Source organism: Bubalus bubalis, chromosome 7, assembly GCF_019923935.1.
Source record: "Bubalus bubalis isolate 160015118507 breed Murrah chromosome 7, NDDB_SH_1, whole genome shotgun sequence".
NCBI lineage: Eukaryota > Metazoa > Chordata > Mammalia > Artiodactyla > Bovidae > Bubalus > Bubalus bubalis.
In genome coordinates, this window is record NC_059163.1 from 28,145,581 (window position 1) to 28,167,426 (window position 21,846).

Here is a 21,846-nt window from a genome sequence, read left to right on the forward strand (position 1 = left end):
TGAAGTGACTTAGCACGTATGCGTATAGAGAAAAAGTCCCAAAATTAAGAGCTTGGGTGGACTCCAGCATTTACAAATCAGTGGTGGAAGACAGAAGATATTAGGGAAGATCAAGGATGAGACTGAAAACAGGATGACAACCAGATGAGGAGGGCACTTTGGAAGCTGAATGGGAGAAGTGTTTCAAGGAGTTCATTTCCTTACTTAACCCTGTGGGTTGTCAGACTTTGAATAGAATCAGTCTGATGGTTCTGTAAGATCTCATGAAATTCATTTTATAGAAATTTCTGTTTCTCCCCCACAAAATTCCAAATTAAATCTCACACTCACTCCACGTGATGGTCTGTTCTGCTGCCCCTGACATGAACCAGGTGCTAAGTCATTATAGTCATGTCTGACTCTGTGACCCTACGGACTATAGCCCAGCAGGCTCCTCTGTCCATGGGATTTACCAGGCAAGAATACTGGAGTGGGTTGCCATTGCTTTCTCCAGGGGACCTTCTTGATCCACAGATCGAACCCAAGTCTCTTATGTCTCCTGCATTGGGAAGCAGGGTTTTTTGACACTAGCACCACCATGGCCAGAGCTGCAGTGTAACTGGGGACCAGAAGACCTTATTTCTCACCCCAGCTTTATCTTTTACTACCAACTGTGACCCTGGACAGATTGGTTTATCCCCTTGTAAAATGATCAGAGCTAGCCACGCCTCCCTGCCCTATCCAGAGATTATGAAGTGGTCCAAGGCGCCAATAAAAGACAAAGCATTCTATAGATTGTTGAAGCAGGTACCTCAGAAGGTGTTACTGTGACAGAGGTTCAGAGGATCAATGTTTCCTGCTGTGTGGTGGTGTGTGTGCTTGATCATGTCCTACTCTTTGCAACCTTGTTGTCTACAGCCCACCATCCTCCTCTGTCCATGGAATCTTCCAGGCAAAAATACTGGAGTGGGATCCCCTACTCTAGGGAATCTTCCAGACCTAGGGATTGAATCTGTGTTTCCCACATCTCCTGCATTAGCAGGCAGATTCTTTACCACTGAGCCACCTGGGAAGGCCTGGGAAAACCCAAACTTTTGGTTGGCAGATGCTGAGGGAATCATGGGACATGCTTCTGTCTGATGCGTCCTTTCAAAAGTTATTTCTCAGTAGGATATTTATTCTTCTTAAAAATTGCTATTGGGCTATAGTTGTTTCACAATTTTGTGTTAAGTTTCTGCTGCATAATGAAGTCAATCAGTCATATGTGTACATATATGCCCTCTCTCTTGGACCTTCCTGCCACCCTCCATTCCACCCATCTAGGTCATCACAGAGCAGTGAGCTGAGTTGTGCATGCTATACAGCAACTACTCTCTAAAAATATTCTTTTAAAATATACTAACAGCTAGAATTTTATAATTAATGTAATTCCTTACATTTCAAAGAAATTCTTCATTATGGTAGGCCATAATCTATGATAAATTTATATAGTGCTTTCCCAAACTAAAATCAATGTCTTTAAACACATTATAGTCCTGTCATTGCTTTTAAGCCCTTTAATGTAGTATGAAAAAAAAAAGAGTCTAAATCAATCAATGACATTTTTAATGCAAGGTGTTTCATGCATTTTTATTTTTCAATGTTTTTTTTCCAGTTTCCAAAAAAAAAAAATAAATAAAAATTAATAATATCTTGTGAAGTATCTATAGTCTCCTTCAGTATCTCAAGGTACACAATTATCAAAGCTGATATTGAACACAAACAAATTGATACAATTCAGTACTCTGATAAAATTCATTTTCAAATAAGTTACTTTAAACTGCATGTGATACAACTTTATGTTCTATAGCATCTTTAATATAAACTGTATACCAAAATGGCTCTTCAAACTTAAAAAGTGCAATTACAGAGTGCAAAAAAAGCAGAGAGATATTCACTATCTTACATTTAACCTCATCAAGCTTGAATAACAGGCATGTTTTAGATAAAATTATTCTTCAGTCAAAACATTAAAATTTACTCAAGCAACACTGTTTATATAAAAGTTGTTACTCCCCTTTTCCCCATAGGAATAAGAGTAGACAAAAATCAGAAATTATTGGGCAGCAAGTTAAACACATTTTTCCCCAAAAGTCTACATACTGACTGTTGCAGCAAAAAGAGCAAAATGGATCAGACATGAGTTTTTACTGAATTCAACAGAAATTAGAATATCATGTATTTGGTACATAGAAATTGATCTGACACCTCAGGACAGTTGAATTTAACTAATCCTCTTCTCAGGACTCAAAAATGAAAATCTGTCCTCCCAGTGCACCATCTCTCTCCTTGCTTTGACTTTGGCAAAGAGATAAGAACAAAGAATGTCCAAAAGAACAGTGGCATTTGATTGTATTTTAAATATTTAATAAATTACACAAATCTTGATCATGAGGTTATCTTTAGCATCTATCTTAGACCCTCTTTGGTTATAGAGTATGTCTACTGGGTTACTGTGTGGTCTTGGTGGGAAGCCACAAACTAGGTATTTATGCATTGGTTTGCATTTAGTCTCAATACATTAGATATAGATAGATCTTTCTAGAAATATATATAGTGAGAAATTTGTAAAATAAGGAAGATAGACTAAATATGAGCCAAATTTTTTTGTTTGTAAGAAACATGAGCTAATAGCAATGGTTTTTTAATGTTTGCCCAGCATTATCTTCATTAAAACATTTTAAAAATTAATTTTTACCCATAAAATGAATCTGTGTCCTATCTTTTTTATTATTTAATATCAAATTATAAGTAAAAATTTAACTTTTACAGGGGCTAGTTTTTAATCTTTATTTAAGCATCCTTAAATAAAGGTTTAACATTCCAAATCACTTACAATTAATTATGTAATATGAATTGAAATGCTCAAGATAAACTAATATGACTCCCTTTTGTAACAAAATAAATGGATTTCAGATGATTTCTTGGTTCGTCAATAATTTTTTTGGAAGCAACCAATATCACTCAAAATAAGCAGACCTCCCTTACATACAGTAGATGTCAATAAAGATGTGTAGGATTAAAAACATATCCTTACACAGCACATTTGACTTCAGCTATATTAGTGGGAAACAGAAACATGCTTTTAGATCTCTTTAGACTATACATAGAATAACTGTCTTATATTATACTTTAAAATAACACTTAGTCCATCAAATTTTGGACTCTGATTAAACTGTAGAATTCTTTAGCAAAGTTCATATAGAAATAAATACTCTTCAAAAAAGAAGCACAAATTTTGGCTTCATGTGTGGATTTTTTTTATTAGTTTATGAGCAACAGTTACCTAGCATAAATGTACTGAAAAAAAAGAAGGACATTGTGAAGCTATACATAAAATTACGTAAAAGATGGTAAAAGTTTTCTCAATTCATTTTCTTAAGGAAAATCTATTAGATCAGCAGTCCCCAACATTTTTGGCTCCAGGGACGGGTTTTGTGGAAGACAATTTTTCTATGCACCAGGGAGAAGTGAGTGATGGGGAGAGGCTGTAAATACAGATGAAGCTTTGCTTGCTTGCCTGCCACTCACCTCCAGATGTGTGGCCCATTCTTAGCCAGCTGTGGACTGGGAGCAGTCTGTGGCTGGGGGTTGGGGACCCCTGTATTAGATGGATGACTAATATCCACAGGAGTTGTGAATGGGCATAGAGAATCACGCACCTTCCTTCCAGGCAGTAAACAGTGAGCATGTGTGAGTGGAGGGAGCAGAGGGTGCAGTGTTTAGCTCAAGATCTATATTTGCTTCTCCCCAGTTCCCATAGCATTAGTGTTTCAATACGTGGCACAGTGGTGCCAACTCAGACACCAAACTCTGATATAGTCAAACCAATTATCATTGATTCGAGGAGTAGAAAAATATATTAAATTGGTTTGACCATATTTTCGGCTTATAGAAATCTGTCACGTGCTGACACTTTCTAAACAACGAACTGGGCATTGCTCACTCCTATGCAGTGTACACCAGGCAAAAAAGTTTTCAGTAAAGCATTTAGCCCAGAAAAGGATTTCTTACAAAAATATCCACTTTCCTTTTATATTAAATATTTTGTGTACATTAGCAATCTGTTAAAAATAAAACAAAAATAAAAACTTTTCTTAGCATATTAAAAAATACATCATTGTTGACTTAACATATGCCCCACATAAATATTATTAATAAAATAGGAATATTAACATAACCAGGCATGCAGTGCATTCCTGCCCATAAGCTTAATGGCACCATTCAGACTTGCGGCAATGCCGGATCCCCTGAGGTCACTCTTTCATATTCCTTCTTGGGTTCTTTACTTTTTCGATTTCTGTACCTAGAAATATTCAAAAATGAAATCATTAGCACTGTAGTTAACAGTAATAAGAGCAAAATATGCTAACAAAAGAAACAAATACTTGGACTCTAAAGGTACTTTAGCATGGTACTTCCAAAATGACACAGGTAACCAGGTTTAGGTTGAAGGTGAGAAAAGAGGGAGGGGGCAAGGAGTAGTTTCCCTGGACAAATAATTTCGGGAGGAAATGGTGAAATGCAGTTAAAGAACTTCTCAGAGGCTTTCAGATGGTCATGAAAATTGTAAAATTCCAGGAGAGCATGTGACCACATTTAATCCTGGACTGTTACCATTTTTTTCTTTTTCTCTGTCTTCCCTTCCTTTTTTATTCCTTCTTTCTTTATTACAAATAAGAAAAAAAGTACAAATACTTTGAATATCACTACTATATTCTACCTATCATGTTGATGTAATGTTATCACCAATAAAAATAAAAATAACTAACATTTATCAGGCAATTACTACGTGACTGACAATGTTTTAAGTGATATATATTCATTTTTAATTTTATCCTTACACTTAGCATTATCATCCTCATTCTACAGATGAAAAAAGTAAAGTACAAATGGATTACATAACCTGGCAAGTTCTCCTAGCTAGGATTCATAAATCTAGTGGTTCAGAATCTTCATTCACTCATTCATTAAAGCTGTCTACCTAATATTTTGAGTTCATTTTCTACCCATTTTGAAGATGAATCATGTAGACTTAAGGAAACTGCATAATGTTTTTGCTTAGTTGAAAAACACGATTAGGAAAACCTTTGTTTAGCCTTGATCTGGCTACTTGTCAACTAGACAAGCCAGGGCATGTCAATTCCCTCTCTGGGTCTCACTTTCTCATCTTTCGAAAAGAAAGGATTGTGGTTAAAGACCTTTCAGGTGTGTTTCAGGTGTAATAATATTCAGTTATGTGATCATAACTAATTAAAAAGGTATTATAATTTGATGAATACTTAGAAGTAAACACGGACCAAATAAATTTAATCTTGTAAAAGTAACATTTTTGGAGCGTCAAAAGTAGAAGTGCATTATTTTCAGCAAAAATAAAATAAAATTCACTCAAATGTACACTGAAAAATTTGTAGCCCTTCCAAAATAAGGAGGATTTCATGGAGACATTTTAAAGGCAGCTACTATTAAGTAGGGCTTCCCAGGTGGCACGGTGGTAAAGAGCCAGCCTGCCAATGCAGGAAACGCAAGAGATTCCGTTTTGATTCCTGGATCAGGATGTTCCCTTGCAGTAGGAAATGACAACCCACTCCAGTATTCTTGAGTGGTAAAGTCCATGGACAGAGGAGCCTGGCAAGCTATAGTCCATGGGATCTCAAAGAGTTGGATAAGACTGAATACACACACTATTTAAGTCATACTATTCCTGATACTAACCTTAAAAAACAGCCAATCTGATATACGGTCAAAAGTTTCAATGCCCACTCAGTTATCAGCATATGTAAGTACAGCACTGTACACAGATGGAGTGTTGAAGATGGAATTTTAAGGGAGTGGCATGAACCAATTTTTAAAAGTAAGCTCTTACAATTATCTGGACACTCGCTTCTACTAGTCTGCCTTAAATTTTAAGATCCTAAGCCTCTGGGGTTATTAGTTTACAAAGTATATTTTATGAAATACAAACTTCAATCTAATAAATTGAATACAAGTGGCTAAATTTAACATTGGCATGATGCCTTATGATTTACTTTTGCATGTGTTATACTCAATACTGATAATAATCCTGTCATTAATGTAGAATAAGGATTTCTATTTGTATTTTATAAAGGAAGGAACTGATACTCTTAGTGTAAGTTGTATAAGGTCACAGAGGTAATAAATAACAGAGCCCAAAACAGAGTCAAGTCCAGATGTTCTGTTGCTGAAACTTCCTTAAAAATATTTTTAGTGCAGTCTGTCTTTTCCCACTAAATAATACTTTGCCATATTTTTACCCAGTTTTTGTGTCTTGTATAAAGGTAATTTACAAAGGAAGAGTGTTAAAAAACAAAAACACTGGCTTACCATCTGCAGAAGTAGTATATAGAACCAGCAACTACGACAAGGAACAAGATAACAAGAATCACAGTCAAAGCCACATATTCTTTGCTCAGAGGTTTTTGGACGGTTAAAAAGAAATGCTCACACCGGACACCAGTGTAACCTACTTCACACCTAAAGGACAATGGAAGAGAAAGATCAATTATTTTAAAAAGAAATCTTGGTTCTGAATTAATTTCATAAGAGGTCATCTCACACTATAAAGCAAGATATCAACAAGGTCTGCCAAAAGTTGTAAAGATGAATTCAAAGACTGACCTGAAAGCTGGCCCAACTTTGATAAAAGAGCCCCATGAAGCTCTCAAATCACAACTGTTACATTAAAATGATAGTCTTATTCAGCTGCCAATGTGGCTGACAATGGTGTTTTGTATGTTGTGTGGGTTTGAGGTGCTTTTTGTCTAAATCAGTGGAGTCAATGCTTGTAACAATAGCTGACATATAAGTCCAGTGAAAAAATTAAAAGTTGACCTGCTATTGTGGTAAGTGTGAGAGGAAGATATCTGAAGCCCTCCCCATTCCACACCCCCGAAGTATCTGTATAATCTGATAACTACCATTTGTTCTACTCTTTGTTCCCCAACTTAAAAGAAGGTGGCACTAGTGGTAAAGAACCTTCCTGCCAATGCAGGAGGTATGAGAGAGCTGGGTTTGATCCCTGGGTCAGGAAGATCCCCTGGAGAAGGGAATGGCTACCCACTCCGGTATTCTTGCCTGGAGAATCCCATGGACAGAGGAGCCTGGTGGGCTACAGTCCATAGGGTCGCAAAGAGTCAGACACAACTGAAGCGACTTAGCACACACAGCACAACTTAAAAGAAAAAATAAAGTTTCTAATAGTAAATATAAATTGCATGCTAATAATACTAAAAACTGCAGCCCATGGAAATAACAGAGTACTTATTAAGAAGATAAAAAAGAGAGACAATGTGGGTTTTTAAAATATTGTTTGTTTGCGTTTGGCACATTACCTGCAGTAATTTTCACTCATGTCTACCAGGTAGATGCACTGTCCATGCAAACAGTAGCCATTCATGTCAGCACTACACTTTGTTATCGACACTTGAGCCACACGTGGATTATCTTCAGTTTGAACTGTGAAAGAAACGGAAAGGGGAACGTATTCTGTCACTTTCTTCGAAATAGTATCATCCTTTCATAATCGTAACCATTCTCAGGCATTTGTGGACAAAAAGTCACTTTAGTTCTCATACTCTCTAGAGCAATAAGCAAAACACTGGATTCCCAAAGGAAAATGGACTAAACAAAACAAAACAAAAACTGGGAATAAAATTCTCAAAAGACAATGTTTAAGGTTAGAAAAGGTAAGTTGAAGGCACACACGAAAAATCATAATACTTTATGGTTATTCACTTATCCAAATAAGGTTGTCTAATTTTTTCAAATAATTCTGACATTTGCAAGCTTAATCCATTAATTAATTTAAGACAGCTTAAATCTATAGAGTGTTTTAAGCCAACAAGGCTTGTTTTGGTGTGCATTCTCTGGTAGCTCAGTCGGTAAAGGATCCACCTGCAATGCAGGAGACTAGGGTTTGATCCCTGGGTCAGGAAGACCCCCTGAAGAAGGAAATGGCAACCCACTCCAGTATTCTTGCCTGGAAAGTCCCATGGAAGAACCTGACAGGCTACAGTCCATTGGGTCAAAAGAATCAGACATGACTTATGACTAAACCACCACCCCAAACCCAAAATCAATCAAAGTCTCTAATGATAAGAGCTGAACGTGACCTAAACAAACCCTGACTTATAAATGCCTTGGTTACACAAATACAACCATGAAAACAGTAGCCTCTTTAGAATAGCGCTACAACCTACACATAACATTTACTTTAGAATTTTTTATTAAGAGCTTTTTTTTTTAACGTTTATTTACTTTTTTGGCCATGTGGCATGTGGGATCTTAGTTCCCAAACCAGGGACTGAACCCATGCCCCCTGCAGTTGAAGCATACAGTCTTAACCATTGGACCACCAAGGAATCCCTAGAATGTTTTAATTACTAAAATTTGAAGACAGTGAAAGTGAAGTTGCTCAGTCGTGTCTGACTCTTTGCGACCCCATGGACGGGTAGCCTATCAGGCTCTGCAGTCCATGGCATTTTCCAGGCAAGAATACTGGAGTGGGGTGCCATTTCCTTCTCCAGGGGATCTTCCCAACCCAGGGATTGAACCCGGGTCTGCTGCATTGCAGACAGACGCTTTACCGTCTGAGCCACTAGGGAAGACCTAAAATTTGAAGAGTCTATATGAAATAATCAAACAAGGCATCTTGACTTTATACTCTTGTTCAAATAGCCAAAAATAGGAAGCGAGGCAGACCAAACCCCTAGAGTATAATGAGGAAGGATAAGAAAAGAGGTGTACTACTCTGGTTACTCAGGATAACTCTGAACTCAGTAACTCAGACTGAATATAAAGCAGATCTCTCCTGAACCACAGTCAGAGTTCCCTGGGGTCCAAAGATACGACAATGCACCACTTATCTGTGTGCATGTATGCTAAGTTGCTTCAGTCCTGTCTGGCTCTTTGTGAGGCTATGGACCATAGCCCGTCAGGTTCCTCTGTCCTTGGGATTTCCCAGGCAAGAATACTGGAGGGGGTTGTCATGCCCTTCTCCAGGGGATCTTCCCTACCCAGGGATGAAACCCACATCTCTCACATCTCCTGCACTGGCAGGCTACTTCTTTACCACTAGTGCCACCTAAGCACAGTATTTGGCATGTATTAGGTACTCTATAGATATTTTCTGAATGATTGCTGTAACTCAAAATAAAGGGCATCATTTGTTCTTTTTACAAAAAATAACAACGAAATACTTTATCTACTGTGTACAAAGCTCAAATTTGCCTATTTTGCCTGGGATCCAACCTCTCCCAGTAGTTTCGTAGCAAAGCTCTGAAATGATCAAAGGGAATCTGATTTTCTTTTTTCCCTCTCTTTAAGATCAAATCTTCACATACAACTAGATATCCAGGCCCTCTGCCTCCAGTTACTCCTTTATATAATTTTTCCAGATCATTGAGTTCTTTTGTTAATAGAGCAGCTATTCGCCCCTCTTTTTTCCACTATCTCATATTTATAGTCTTTAAGTTTACATTTCTGTTAAGAATGCATAATTATTTGATGCAACATTGACAAAGCTGGGCTTACCTAATGCTGTGCAGTTATCTCCCGACTCTCCTGGGATGCATGAAGGAATCACAGTTGTACTGAAGACTGCTTGAAGAAGATAGAAAACTATTTATGGAGAAAAATAAAATATATAACTGATGCTTCAAGAAACAAACTCTGACCAGATTTTCACATAATTACAATATTTGCAGATTTCTTTTAATTATTTCAATAATTTGATCCCTCTAAACCCTGAAAGAAAATAATTTATGGAAACAGGCATATCACTGAAAATAAATGAACACCCAGCTCTGTGTCCCATGGTAAAAGCCATGGCATTACATTCAGAGTTACAAACTTGACCTGCTCTAAACATTTCACAGTAACCTTTTCAAAGACCTGGTTTTACCATTGGATTTCTTAAGAAGTTTTAGCAATTGGAAATTTTCCACCGTTTTTTACTTCATGATGTGTTCAGAGCAATGCTCCAAAGTAGAACCTATCACAAAGAAGGCTTCAAATAAAACTCAGCTTCTATTTATGGTCACAATGAAATAGGACTCTCAACTGAAGATACATCAGTTGTTGATTTAAGTACCTAAGGTACTCTTTGTATTACGCATGAAAATATTAATAGATTTTAATGAACAATATGTAATCTAAGTAAAGTCAGAACATATCTTATCCAATATGGGAAGGGATACACATGCTGCATGAACCATACTGAGCCTTAGAATACAGCTTCTGTCATCCAATAAGAGATTAACAAGGTGTTTCACTGTGTGTCTCCCCTGAAAAGATAAATGTTGGGGAACTGGCACCAGGATGATGCAAGAAGTTTGTGAATTGCATGGAAAGAATAGGAAGAATCCTTTTAATTGTAGGAAAGTTTACTGGAGAGAATTTTACTCTTCTTAGGAGTCATGTATTTGCTCTTTAATCACTCATTCCAGGTTATATGCGTAACTGTCATATAATAAACATTATTGGTGGTGGCGGTGGTAGTAGTTAGCAGCAGTTGACATTTCTTTACCATGTACTGTGTGTGCGCATATATATTTTTTATGGTCTGAGCCACCAGGGAAGCCCCAAGCATAATGGAGTGGGTAGCCATTTTCTTCTCCAGGGGATCTTCCTGATCCAGGGATTGAACCTGCGTATCCAGCATCGCAGTACAATTCTTTACCATCTGAGTCACCAGGGAAGCCCATCCTTACCTATACTATCTCTTTAATCCACTCAGTGACTCTTTGAAGAAGATATTACTGTTCTCCCCACTAGCCATTTGAGAAGAGTGAGGCATAAAGAGTTTAAGTAACTTTCTTCAGAGTACACAGCAATGTTGTTCTTTGCCCACATTACAGAATTTGGAAACACGCAATAACACTAAAGTATAATGGACATTACAGGGAATGAACTCAGCTAAATATAACTGAAGCAGAGTATTTAACGCCATAAAGAGGCAACAAAGTATGGTGGAAAGGCAATCCTGGGAGAAAACCTGAGCTATGCAATTTTGGACAAATTAATTAAATTCTCTGGATTTCAATGTTCCCAAATTACAGAGTTTGGGGGAGAATTAAATGAAATGGGACTCATGAATGTTCCATGCCATTCAACAGCTAGCTTGTTTTTAGCAGTAGTATATGTGGATAGTGCCCTCTACTGGTCTATAACAAGGTTATAAATCTCTCTGTACTTTGGTATTTTAAAGGATAATTATTCCATATAATAAAGAATTTTATTGTTTCACAATCAGAGGAGGTGTGTACATGTTAAGCAAATTGAGTATGATTTGAGTAAAACATAAGCATCAGAGTTAGTAATTTCTTAATGTTTCAAACTTGACACTGATAATAATCCTCTGAAGTGGTTATATTAACCTCAATAACTGCAGTGTAGTTAAATTAAATGTCTTATCCAAGACCAATTATCTAGAGATTATAGAAGATAAGGGTTAGGAGTACATCTTATGACATCGGGTCTCATAACCTTTCAGTGACTTGAAAATCTCTTTTGGAAAGTTTAGAACTATCACCTCCTTGCTCCATATTTCTCCTACAATATAAATGATACTTTGATTGTCCTTACAGGAAAAAAAAAATCTTTCTTAAATGACAAAAAAAATGGCTAAAATTTTTATTCTACTGTCAGTTGAACAGAGATGGAAAAGGATAACTTTGTCCACACATTTTTTCAGGGGTGAATTAGCTTGAGTTTTATCCAAGCCAGTATCATTCTACTTCTCAATATAATTTTGCCATAAACTTTCACTCATAAAGAATTACTTCCTTTAATTTATGCAATCTGCTCAACACAAGCTGGAGTTTCAAATGTGTGTTTTTACATCCCTGACATTCCTATTCCTCCATGGCTCTTCAACTGATGTGAGGAGATATTATCGATTCTCCTACTGCAAAAGGGCCAGCCAGGTCCACTGTGAAATGCACATTTCTCTGCAAAGGATGGTTTCTTCACTCTTTGCAGAAAACAGACACTAGCCTTTCCTGTTCAGAACTGCTTACAAATACAACCTGCAACTATTATAATAAAATCCAGCTAATTGCTCTGAGGTGTTGCTTATTAGTTGTTGGTTTTTTTTTTTTTCTCAAAAGTTTTTCATATTGTTAGTTTTTCCACTGTTGGAAACTTTGTTCCAGTTGGTCAAGCCACAAGTGAAATATTTGTCTTTGTGAATTAAAGAATGTTCAGGGCAGGGCGTGCCTCCACAAAAACTGGGCTGTTCTAACCTGTGACGCTCCCTTGGACATAGTCCATCTCTCAGGATGGTTTCTATGAGACTTGGTACATTAATCCCACATCCGGGTATTTTATAGATGGAATTGTAAATGATTTTAAATGTAGTTCTCAAATGACAGTGTTTAGATTACACTTTAATCACAGATATATGTAGCCAATGAACTACTGTGTTCAGTTCTTGTATATGCTCAGTCGTGGTTGACTCTCTACAACCCCATGGACTGTAGCCGGCCAGGCTCCTCTGTCCATGGAATTTTCCAGGCCAGAATACTGGAGTGGGTTGCAGTTTCCTTCTCCAGGGGATCTTTCCAATGACCCAGGGATAAGACACGCATCTTTTGTGTCTCCTGCTCTGGCATGCAGATTCTTTACCACTAGCACCACTTGGGAAGAATTACCAAAACTGGTTCTTAATGAACTACCAAAATTGGTTCTAAAGCATGTGTTCATCCACACAGCTCTATTGCTTCAAAACTGGTTTTCAAGCTTTCCTCAACCTCACATTTAGCCCAGGGCCTTGCAAAATGGGGTAAAGGAATAGTGGGAAGTGATCAAAAGATTGAAAAAGTTAACCCATGAAGAATTTTAACATCCAGGATTCATATCCAATTATAAATCACTACTCATTAAAGTCATACAGGGATACATGCTGAAGTCCTATCTGTATATTAATCTTTCAGTTTTTCATGACTTTAGTGTTAATTGAACATAATGATCTTTCTCTAGGTCAATTGCAAATCTTATATTTGAATTTTTGATCTTGATCATGGGTCCCTGCTGAGAAAATATAACCCTATGGTATTATTTGGATATAGAGTTTGGATAATGTCAGCAAACAGATTGGTGGCCAGCCCTACATTGGTAACTACCATACAGAGGAATTCCACGCTAAATGGTAATTTGTAAACACAAAATTAGCCATTGGAACTTCTATGTCAATAATGTGAAGAAAACAAAACTGTCTTTGGAGCGCATTATTTCTGTCCAATTTCCAAATGGGTTTCAGGAATTTAAAGCTCGCCTATTCATCTACCTTCACCTTTCAGAGATTTGTTTCAGTGAAATCTCAAATGTGCCAGCAGGAAGTGGCACCGGTGACTCACAGGATACAAATCACCTCTACTCTGTGAGTCAGGGCCGAGCCTGCACCTTACACAATACTGGGGACAGCGCGTGGGAGAGGTTGAGTGCCATCGCTCCAGTGGGGGGTGGGGGGGCACTAAATGTCCTGGGCCCTGGGGCATTAAGTGAAAAGTGCGTGCCTGACAGTCAGAAGGAATGCTAAAGGTAGAAAACATCCTTTTTTTTGCATACGGTGTCTTTTGTCCTTGCTTCCTTCTGGCCACACTGAGGGGCCATCTAGATGGAGACTGAGATTTGGTGACTGGTTAACCAGCCTATTCCGCAATCATCAACTGCAATTCTCAGAGATAAAATGACTCTCCTGAATAACAATCAAGTCAAATACAAATGACCCAAAATAAAATGAGATGGGTTACAGAATGAAAGGAATGCACCTTATTTTCCTAATTTAACCTTTTCGGATATTTAGACCAGAACAGCCAACTCATTATGAATCATAGTAATTGCCCAGCCCAAACAGGCAGCAAAATCCTCTTTGCTCACACTTCTGCTCGGTCACATGCCTACCTACTCACAAGACTGTTAGTTTCCTACTTTCTTCCACGGCAGTCTGTAATTTTAGGATTTGTCTTTAACATACTAGGCTTGTTAGGTCTTGTATACTTTCTTTCAAGGAGTGAATATGCCTTCATCATTTCCAGATGTCTTTTTGTCTTAAATGCCACTATTAGATAAAGTTAAAATAACTGTAAGCTCTGTTATCACATCAGACATTGAAAAGCACTACTGAAAGTACTTTCTAGTAACAGCCTATTTCTCAGAAAATAGCATATATAATAGTATATACATATCATAATGTATATCTATATAGCATAAACCTTGCTTCCTGCCAGCAATCATTTTCTTTCTACAGCTTTTAATGTTAACTTTACCACAAAGCTTCATTAAAAAATAAATGTAAAAGCCAACAGTAACTAGATAAAAACAAGGATAACAGAATGAAACCAGAGGTTGATATGACAGGTTACAAATAAGTCTTGAATTTTGAATTTCAAATATAGCCATAAGATCTTCTTTGTAAAGTATCAAGAGAAGATGTAATAGGCATAGTTTTCAGTTCAGAGACATTAAATAACTCTTCAAATCTCTGGCAATAATTTCTAAATCATACTTCAAAATGCTCATATATTTTGGTTATCATACAATACTATACTTAAAACTATTCAAATCAAGAATTGTGTGTCAAAATATGAAACTAGAGCTTATTTTATCATAAAAATGGATTTAAAGCTGTCTATCTTATTCATAATGGAAATGTTCTCATAATATAGGAGAAGGCATATCCATTACTGTATAAAGTATACAATTTTTACTAATCTGGGTGTTTTGAAATTTTGTGACTAAGAGCTCTAAATATGGAATGTGCAACCTCTAAAACCAAAGAGTCATCTCTAGGGTATTATTTCAAATTATCTATTGAAAATGTATTTTTTTCTTCAAGATAGTATTTCATGGAAGATCCTTTCAGCATCTTTTCTATCTTTACCCCCTTCCATCTTGCTTCTTACATGTATCCCCATTGATTCAATTCAGAAATTTAAATTACTATTACATTATTGTCTCAAAAGAAAAATCTTCTAAAGGAGAAACAGTTTGGATAAGTCTGTGCCATTTGCCTTTTCTTCCTTCCTTACGGTCATATTGTGGCCTACAACTTTGAAAACTTAGCATTTTTAGAAGCATACTAACTATTGTTATTATTCATTCTTTACAGAAGCTCATTGCCAAAAATGAATTTGCAAAAGGATGGTGTTTTCATCAGTATGCCTAAAAAAAAAAAAAAAAAGAAAGAAAAGAGGAGAAAACAAGTACATAAAAGATAATTTTAAAAGCCTTAAGGCTAATTACATTTCATTCCAAGAATCTGTGTGATGCACTTAGCATAATGGGAGCTGCTAAGAAATTTTATTTTGTGAAAATATATTTTTTGGTTAACACTGGAGACTTCAACTTTTGGGCAAAGCATATGTGCATCCTTAGCATAACCGAAGGGTGGGAAGGGCTTAATTACACGCGATAAATGAGAGGGAAGGAAAGCAACTTAACTTATACTAACTTTTTAGTAATTATCTGTTTCTAATAATATTTGTTCAACAAATGTCTACCAAGAGTCTTCTATATGCATAATACTGAACAAGATGCTGAAAAGTAAACTGATGCAAAGGGCATAGCTTCTGTTCTAACTAGAGGCTAGATCCCAGGTGGTGGTGAGGGAAGGAGGAATTTCATAGATGATACCATGTTTCTGACCAGAAAATACCAAGGAAGGTGGTGCCATTACAGGAGTAGATAACACAGGCAGGACAGCAGGTCTGTGGCAGTGTTTGTAGCTAGTAGACATGACGGAGGACATAACGAATGAAGGAATCTGGGTTTGCAGTTCATATATCATTTATTTATATTTATGAGGTACCTGGGAAAAAAAGATCTTGAGTAAAAGAATAGGAATGGAATTGACAGGATCTATTTGAAAGTCTTATGAGGAAATACTACCTTCAAAAGATAGAAGTCATTCAAATGTTCCAAGGGAAAAAGTATGGAATGGAAAATCATAGAACTTCGGAAATAGGTGACAAGGAGTGGATAGAAATGACCAAAGAAATTGGAGGAAAAAGGAAAATTCAGTCTTGCGGGAGTCAAGAGAACAGAATTATGAAAGGAGGCATGGGGTGGTTAGCAATGCAATGATTGGAGAAAGAATGAATGACTCCATCATAAACAAGAATCATCATTATTCAGGGAAAATGGTGTTAAAATTGGCAATAAAACTTGCTAAGTTGATTTTTTTAACATTAGAATTGCTTTTATATCTGCAATGAGCTTACCATTAACATGAATTTTATTTGTCTTAGTAACTCAAGCACTGATTATTCGAACTGCAACTTACGAGCGGCAATGTTTCCTAGCAATGGAAAACATCAACTGGTGCTTCTCACCCTGGAGTAATTTTGCCAACCAGAGACTTTTAGCAACGTTGGAAATACTTTGGGTTGTCACAACTAGAGCTGCTACTGACATCTAGTGGGTAGAGACCAGGATTGCTGCTGAATGCCCTGCAATGCACAGAACAGTCCACAACAAAGAACCATCCAGTCCATAGTGTAAATAGACGCAAGGCTGGAAAACCCTCCCAGCAGATCCGTGAGGTATGGAGAGAGTTCTAGCTCAGATACTGTTTATCTCTCTGCAGCTAGGTTACCTTATCTCTGAAAATATCACCGGGGAGCAGGGTGGAGTAGGAGAGAGAGAATTTAGATTAGAATACGTTTTCTTGCTGATTATCCATCATTCAGTCATATCATTGCCCTATCTCCCTCCCCCTCTCTCTCTCTCACACACACACATACACGTACACACACACATACACATATACACACATCCATCCACACACACACAGTGCTGATACACTTAAATTTTGTTAGGCATACTGTCATTGAATACAGACTACAGAGAGACAGAAATGGGGAAAACAAGGAAGAAAAGGTGTTCAACTTTACTATTAAACAGAATTGAATTTTCAAAAACTATTGTTCAGCCAAAATATTTGACTTTGTAAGCACATTTTCAAAGAACAGCTGTCTGAGTCAAAACAGAGTGCTAAGAACCCTAAATAGAGTACCATTCTCATCATCCCTCCAATGATAGTCATTGACTGGTTAACATAAGTCTGTTACAATGTGAATGATAAAAGCTGAGCATCAGTAAGAAAAGACAGGGCGGGATACACACTTACAGTGTGATGAGAAAAGAGTAGGATAGGAGGATTCAGAGAGAAACAAAGGGGTAGGGGGGTGGGCAGACTGCACATTTATTTTCCAGTGGTGAGAGAAAGATGGAGGGAGGTATCAGAGAAGGCCTGGTATTTTTCTTCGATCTTAAAGGATGAGTAGAACTTTCACCAAAAGTGAAGTGAGTTGGGAGCATCCACAGTAGATGGTACACCATATTTTAAAAAGTGGCCTTACATGCTGTGTAACGCCTTTTAAAGTGAGTCTTGTCATTTATAAACTGGGAAAAATAATGCCTCTCCTGGCTAAAAGGGAGTTACAAAGATCAAATGAGGCATTTTCCTAAAAAAAAAAACTTGCTACTACTGATAACAACACTAACTTTAAAACTGTTTCTCATTATTTTTAATATTATGATATTTATAATATCCATATACAGTAACCTAACAGCATAGTTATTACAATCTCCATTTTATAGATGGGAAAACTGAAGCTCAAGGAGGAATAAATCTTTCCAAAAGTATGAAATAAAAGAAGCGGGATGTGAAACGTATGTTCTATATACTATGTCTCAGTGCAAAACTGTAAAGTATGACACACACATGTGTGTATAGAAACTTATACATATACGCATTTACACATACATATGAGAAAGAGAAACTTTTCCCTTTATCCTGAGGATTTTCAAAAATATTTGTATTTCACTTACTTTCATGCCTCAAGTTTAAAATTCAGGCTTTTTGACCTAAATAATTGAGCTAACTTTTTTTCTGGACAATTATCAAGTTGTCTTGGGTATTATTAACAGTATCCTAGTTAATGCTTTAACCTAGAATGCCACTGAACCTTTATTTGCCCTAAAACCAGACATCCAGCCTTAACATAAACTGCATCGCCAGAGGACACTGAATCATTTTCCAAAGGTTCCAGAATTGCCGTACCAAGGCAATGGCTGTCAGGGTGCTTCTCCCTGAGGAGCTGGCCTATTATAGCTTTGGGGAGTCTTCCCATTGTCTTCTGAAGGAATGTTTCCAACAGCAGTTACAGCCATGGGAATTTGCATAGGCCTATATTCAGAGTGAAGACTGACAGATGAGGAGACCACACCTAAATTTACAGTCCCTTCAAAGAGGATTTCTTACATGACATTTGCATCTCCTGGGTGATCATTCACCAGGAAATGGGAGATTCCTGGGCAAAAATGAACATTCTTGAAGACATTCAAATTCAAGTTTTCCAAAGTGACTATGGGACCACTGCACTTTTTTTTATAAAACCAAATAGGTGGGTCTATTTTCTCACTGTTAATAAAGTATGCTGTAGATTCCAGCTAGATCTCTTGTCAACACTACATTCAATTCACAATATTGTGAATGATCCAGGGAATAAAAAGAATGTGGGTTTCCTTCTCCTTGACTGCTTTACTTAACATACGTCTAGGAAACTATAAAAATAGAAACAAAGGTCTCAGTCAACTGACGTCAATGATTGCTTCATAATAAAGTCATTTCCTGGGTATTAAAAATGCTGAATATAGGTTAAGTAAAAATGTAACATATCTGAGCAGAGCTTAAAGAAATAATCTCATCTTTTTTGTGCCTGGTTTCTTGAGTGATACCATCAGGTAACATTTTTGCACATATGCCAGTGCCCATAACAGGTCCTAAGCTCTGCAGCAACCCCCACACTACTCTAGGACCTCTCTATTAGAACCAGTTACTTTATTATGCTCCTGATAACTAACTCTGAAAACCTCTGGCTCTTTGCACATTGACCCAGAATGACCTTGACATTTGCTGTCTCTAAGTCCTTGTAAGGTATCTGACATCACTGAGCCTTGGTTTCTCCATTTGTCAAACTGGGCTAATCATCTCTACCTCATATAGTTATTTTAAGGAGTAAAGGATACATGGAAAACACCTCACACACAACATGGTTAGTTCACAGGAGGCATCTGCCTTCCCAGAGCCTGGATTTGGGTCTCAGGGCTGAACCACACACCCCAATTACCCAAGTTGCTTATATGGCAAGATGATGCGGAAGGCAGCTAGGGTGCCTGGGTCAAAATCCAGACTGGAGAGGCCTGTCATCGTGTTTCTGCCCGTGATGTGTCATCTCAGGTTGTGCCAACACCAGGCAGCTCATAAACTCTCAGGGTCAAAAGGAAAGCTCTAAGGCAAGCCATTGCCTCACTGAGATCTATGCTTCTCAGATTTCAAGAAAGAATGTTTATTCTGTCAATTCTCTATCATTGTGCAATGAAGTATGGATAAATTGTCTTGGAGCTGTCATTCAGGAGCATGCTCAAAAGCCCATCTAGGTATCCTTGAACATGTTTGATTTTTAGATCAAGAGACCCTGAACATTAATTGCAGACTCAATATAAAATGTTTTCCTTTTTATTTGGGAACCATCAATATCAAATATTTATCAAATGTAAAAGTGACCAAATGATTGTGGGGTGTGTGTAGCAATTTAAATCTGCATGTGTTGGAGGCAGAAGATGGAAATGAAAGTGTCTGTATTTTTTTCCACAAACATAAATACATATAAATTCTACACATAAAAAAAGGCAATAATAAAATGTTTGCTGAAAATTCGAATGAATGTCTCTTTTTCTTGAAGGATAGATATTTGGGAAAAGTATTTCTAGGTAATCTTTAGCGGGGAAATGGCAATTTCAGAAAGAACAGTTGGCCTTGCCTTTTTTCCATGTGCTTTGGAATAAGACTATTGGACTTGCATACCTGAATAGAGTGTAGAGATATGATACAGAACTTCAAACAGGAACTTTCCTAGTGGCAGAGAAATACCTAAACAAACTGGGAAAACAGAAACTGGCCGAGTTCATTTAGAAATGGGCTTGGCAGCTGATGAAATAGGTGAACTATAATTAAGTAATGCAATAAAGGAGTTAAGCATTTTTATGACAACAAAAACACACACAACACATAAGCTAAGTGGGTAGTAACCAGGATATTCATAGGATCTTAATGTCTCAAATTAGAATACTCAATGAGTGGCCCAAAACAGACACTTGCATTGTTCAAAGCAACCTTACAGGTAGGGGAAATTAAAAAAATAGTGTTAAGCTATTCTGACCTCTAGGTTGACATCTAACTCTAGGAAGACTTCATAACAAAGATAGCAAAGCCACATTATTTACTGAGAAACTCCTAGCAAGTTATTCTTAAAAGTTTTGGTAGAAACCACAGATCCAGTTCCCACCTATGTTCTTGAACTTGGACAGGTAAGTTACAAGTATGCATAGTATGCATGTCATTAGGTCTCCTAACCCCTAAGATAAGGTGTGTCGAAATAATAATTTAACTGTCACATCCTGCACAGGTAGAGTTAGGGGAATTCGCCTCATTGCAATCCCAGAAATAACGCGAGATTGGCAACCTTTATTTCCTTAGGAAAATTTTCATAACAGCTCCAAACTCTTCTTGAAGTTTAGGAAATAGCATTATTTTTTTCCAAAACCAGTAAAGTTACATAAGGATTTTTCCCCCCCTGTCCAAAAAAAACAAAAAAACAAAAAAAAAAAAACCCCACACCTGAATTATCTCCAATAAGAAGACATGCATTAAAGACTACAGGCTGCGTGTGTGTGTTTGTGTGTTCAGTCGTGTCCACTACAGGCTACAGAGTGCAATTAACAGCAAGTGATGAGCGCGCGGCCCGGGAGTCGGGGGGAGGGGGGAGGGGGACCGGAAGCGGCAGGGCCCGCGTGTCCCTGCAGCTCCAGGTGAGCGAGCAGCGTTTCCACTCGTGGAGTCCGGAGCTTCCGCGAAGCCGGCGCCGGCACACGCCAGCGCCCCAGAAAGCTGAAGCCCGCTTTATGTAGAAAACTGAAGGCCAGGCGGGAGGAAACCGCTTTTCTTTCCCAAAAGTCTTTTATAGGCGCGGGTCTAGTCCCTGCTCCCGCCTCCTGTCCCCGCCCTCACCCCAGTTTTCCCTTGTCTTTGGATTTTTTAGAACTGTCAGATTTTCCTAAGGGCGCGGGGGGAGGGGGGGGGAAATCTTTTCAACTTTTTATTTCTCCCAATACGGAGCTGTATTAATTCACGCAGAACACACAGCCCAAGTTCCTTGATCAGCGAAAGGCATATTGAACACCGATCCCCGCTCCCCTACCCCATCCCATTCCAGCCGCAGCGGGAGGGAAGGACCGGACTCCCCGCCGAAGGAGAGACCTGGTTGGAAGTGGAGGACCCTGGACTCAGGTGGAAAGTGACAACTGCCCCCCGGGCCGCCCGAGTCTCGTCCTCTGCGTCGGGAAGGGGCGGGGGACTCACCCAGGACGAGCAGCAGCGTGGGGACCTGGCGGGCGCGGCGCGGCTCCATCCTTCTCGCGGTGAGCGTGTGTCGGGGTGCGGGGACACGGGGGCTCCGGCGGGCTGCGGGAGGGGTCCGGCTGGGCTGCGGCGGCGGCGGCGGCTGGAGCTACGGGGGACCACGCGTCTCTCGGACACCCGGCCTGTGTCTGGCAAGTGAGCTCCACGGCCGCGCGCAGCGACCTTTATTAGTCTGGGGAGGGGCCTGAGTACTCCCTAGCGAGCGGGGTGAGGTACAAAGTGCCCGCAGTTTCATAATCGGCCCGGGGGAGGTGTGGCCGGAGGACGGTCCGGATGTCATCCTCCGGCTCTGAACACCTGAGAGTGACCGAGGAATGAGAAAA

At 38.4% G+C, this 21,846-nt stretch overlaps 1 protein-coding gene and 1 long non-coding RNA gene across 3 annotated transcripts in view; one reads left to right on the plus strand and one right to left on the minus strand.

The window, feature by feature from the left end:
* Positions 1–1,575: 1,575 nt before the first annotated feature.
* On the minus strand, positions 1,576–21,700 carry EREG (epiregulin). 2 transcript variants are annotated; one of them, XM_025289904.3, is made up of 5 exons: positions 21,464–21,700; positions 9,571–9,636; positions 7,371–7,494; positions 6,364–6,513; positions 1,576–4,324 (listed from the first exon to the last, which is right to left on the minus strand). In XM_025289904.3, exons 1-5 carry the CDS (start codon positions 21,510–21,512, stop codon positions 4,243–4,245), a joined length of 471 nt encoding a protein of 156 aa, XP_025145689.1. In that variant the 5' UTR covers positions 21,513–21,700; the 3' UTR covers positions 1,576–4,242. The 2 variants fall into 2 exon arrangements, with proteins under 2 accessions (XP_025145689.1, XP_025145688.1); XM_025289903.3 differs by having other exon boundaries at positions 9,571–9,657; positions 21,464–21,693.
* The window catches only part of LOC112586166, a 104,763-nt gene continuing 103,864 nt past the window's right edge, over positions 20,948–21,846 (plus strand). The window contains exon 1 of the long non-coding RNA XR_003110559.3: positions 20,948–21,522. This is a non-coding gene — a long non-coding RNA (uncharacterized LOC112586166). The remainder of the gene's footprint in view (positions 21,523–21,846) is intronic.

What these genes read in the sequence shown, in the direction of transcription:
- EREG (XM_025289903.3), bottom strand. Translation starts at nt 21,512, where the DNA reads ATGGAGCCGCGCCGCGCCCGCCAGGTCCCCACGCTGCTGCTCGTCCTG. An exon ending in AGATAACTGCACAGCATTAG is followed by an intron (nt 7,495 to 9,570) that starts GTAAGCCCAGCT and finishes TTTCTTTCACAG; the next exon opens with TTCAAACTGAAGATAATCCA. An exon ending in ATGAGTGAAAATTACTGCAG is followed by an intron (nt 6,514 to 7,370) that starts GTAATGTGCCAA and finishes ATTGTCCTTTAG; the next exon opens with GTGTGAAGTAGGTTACACTG.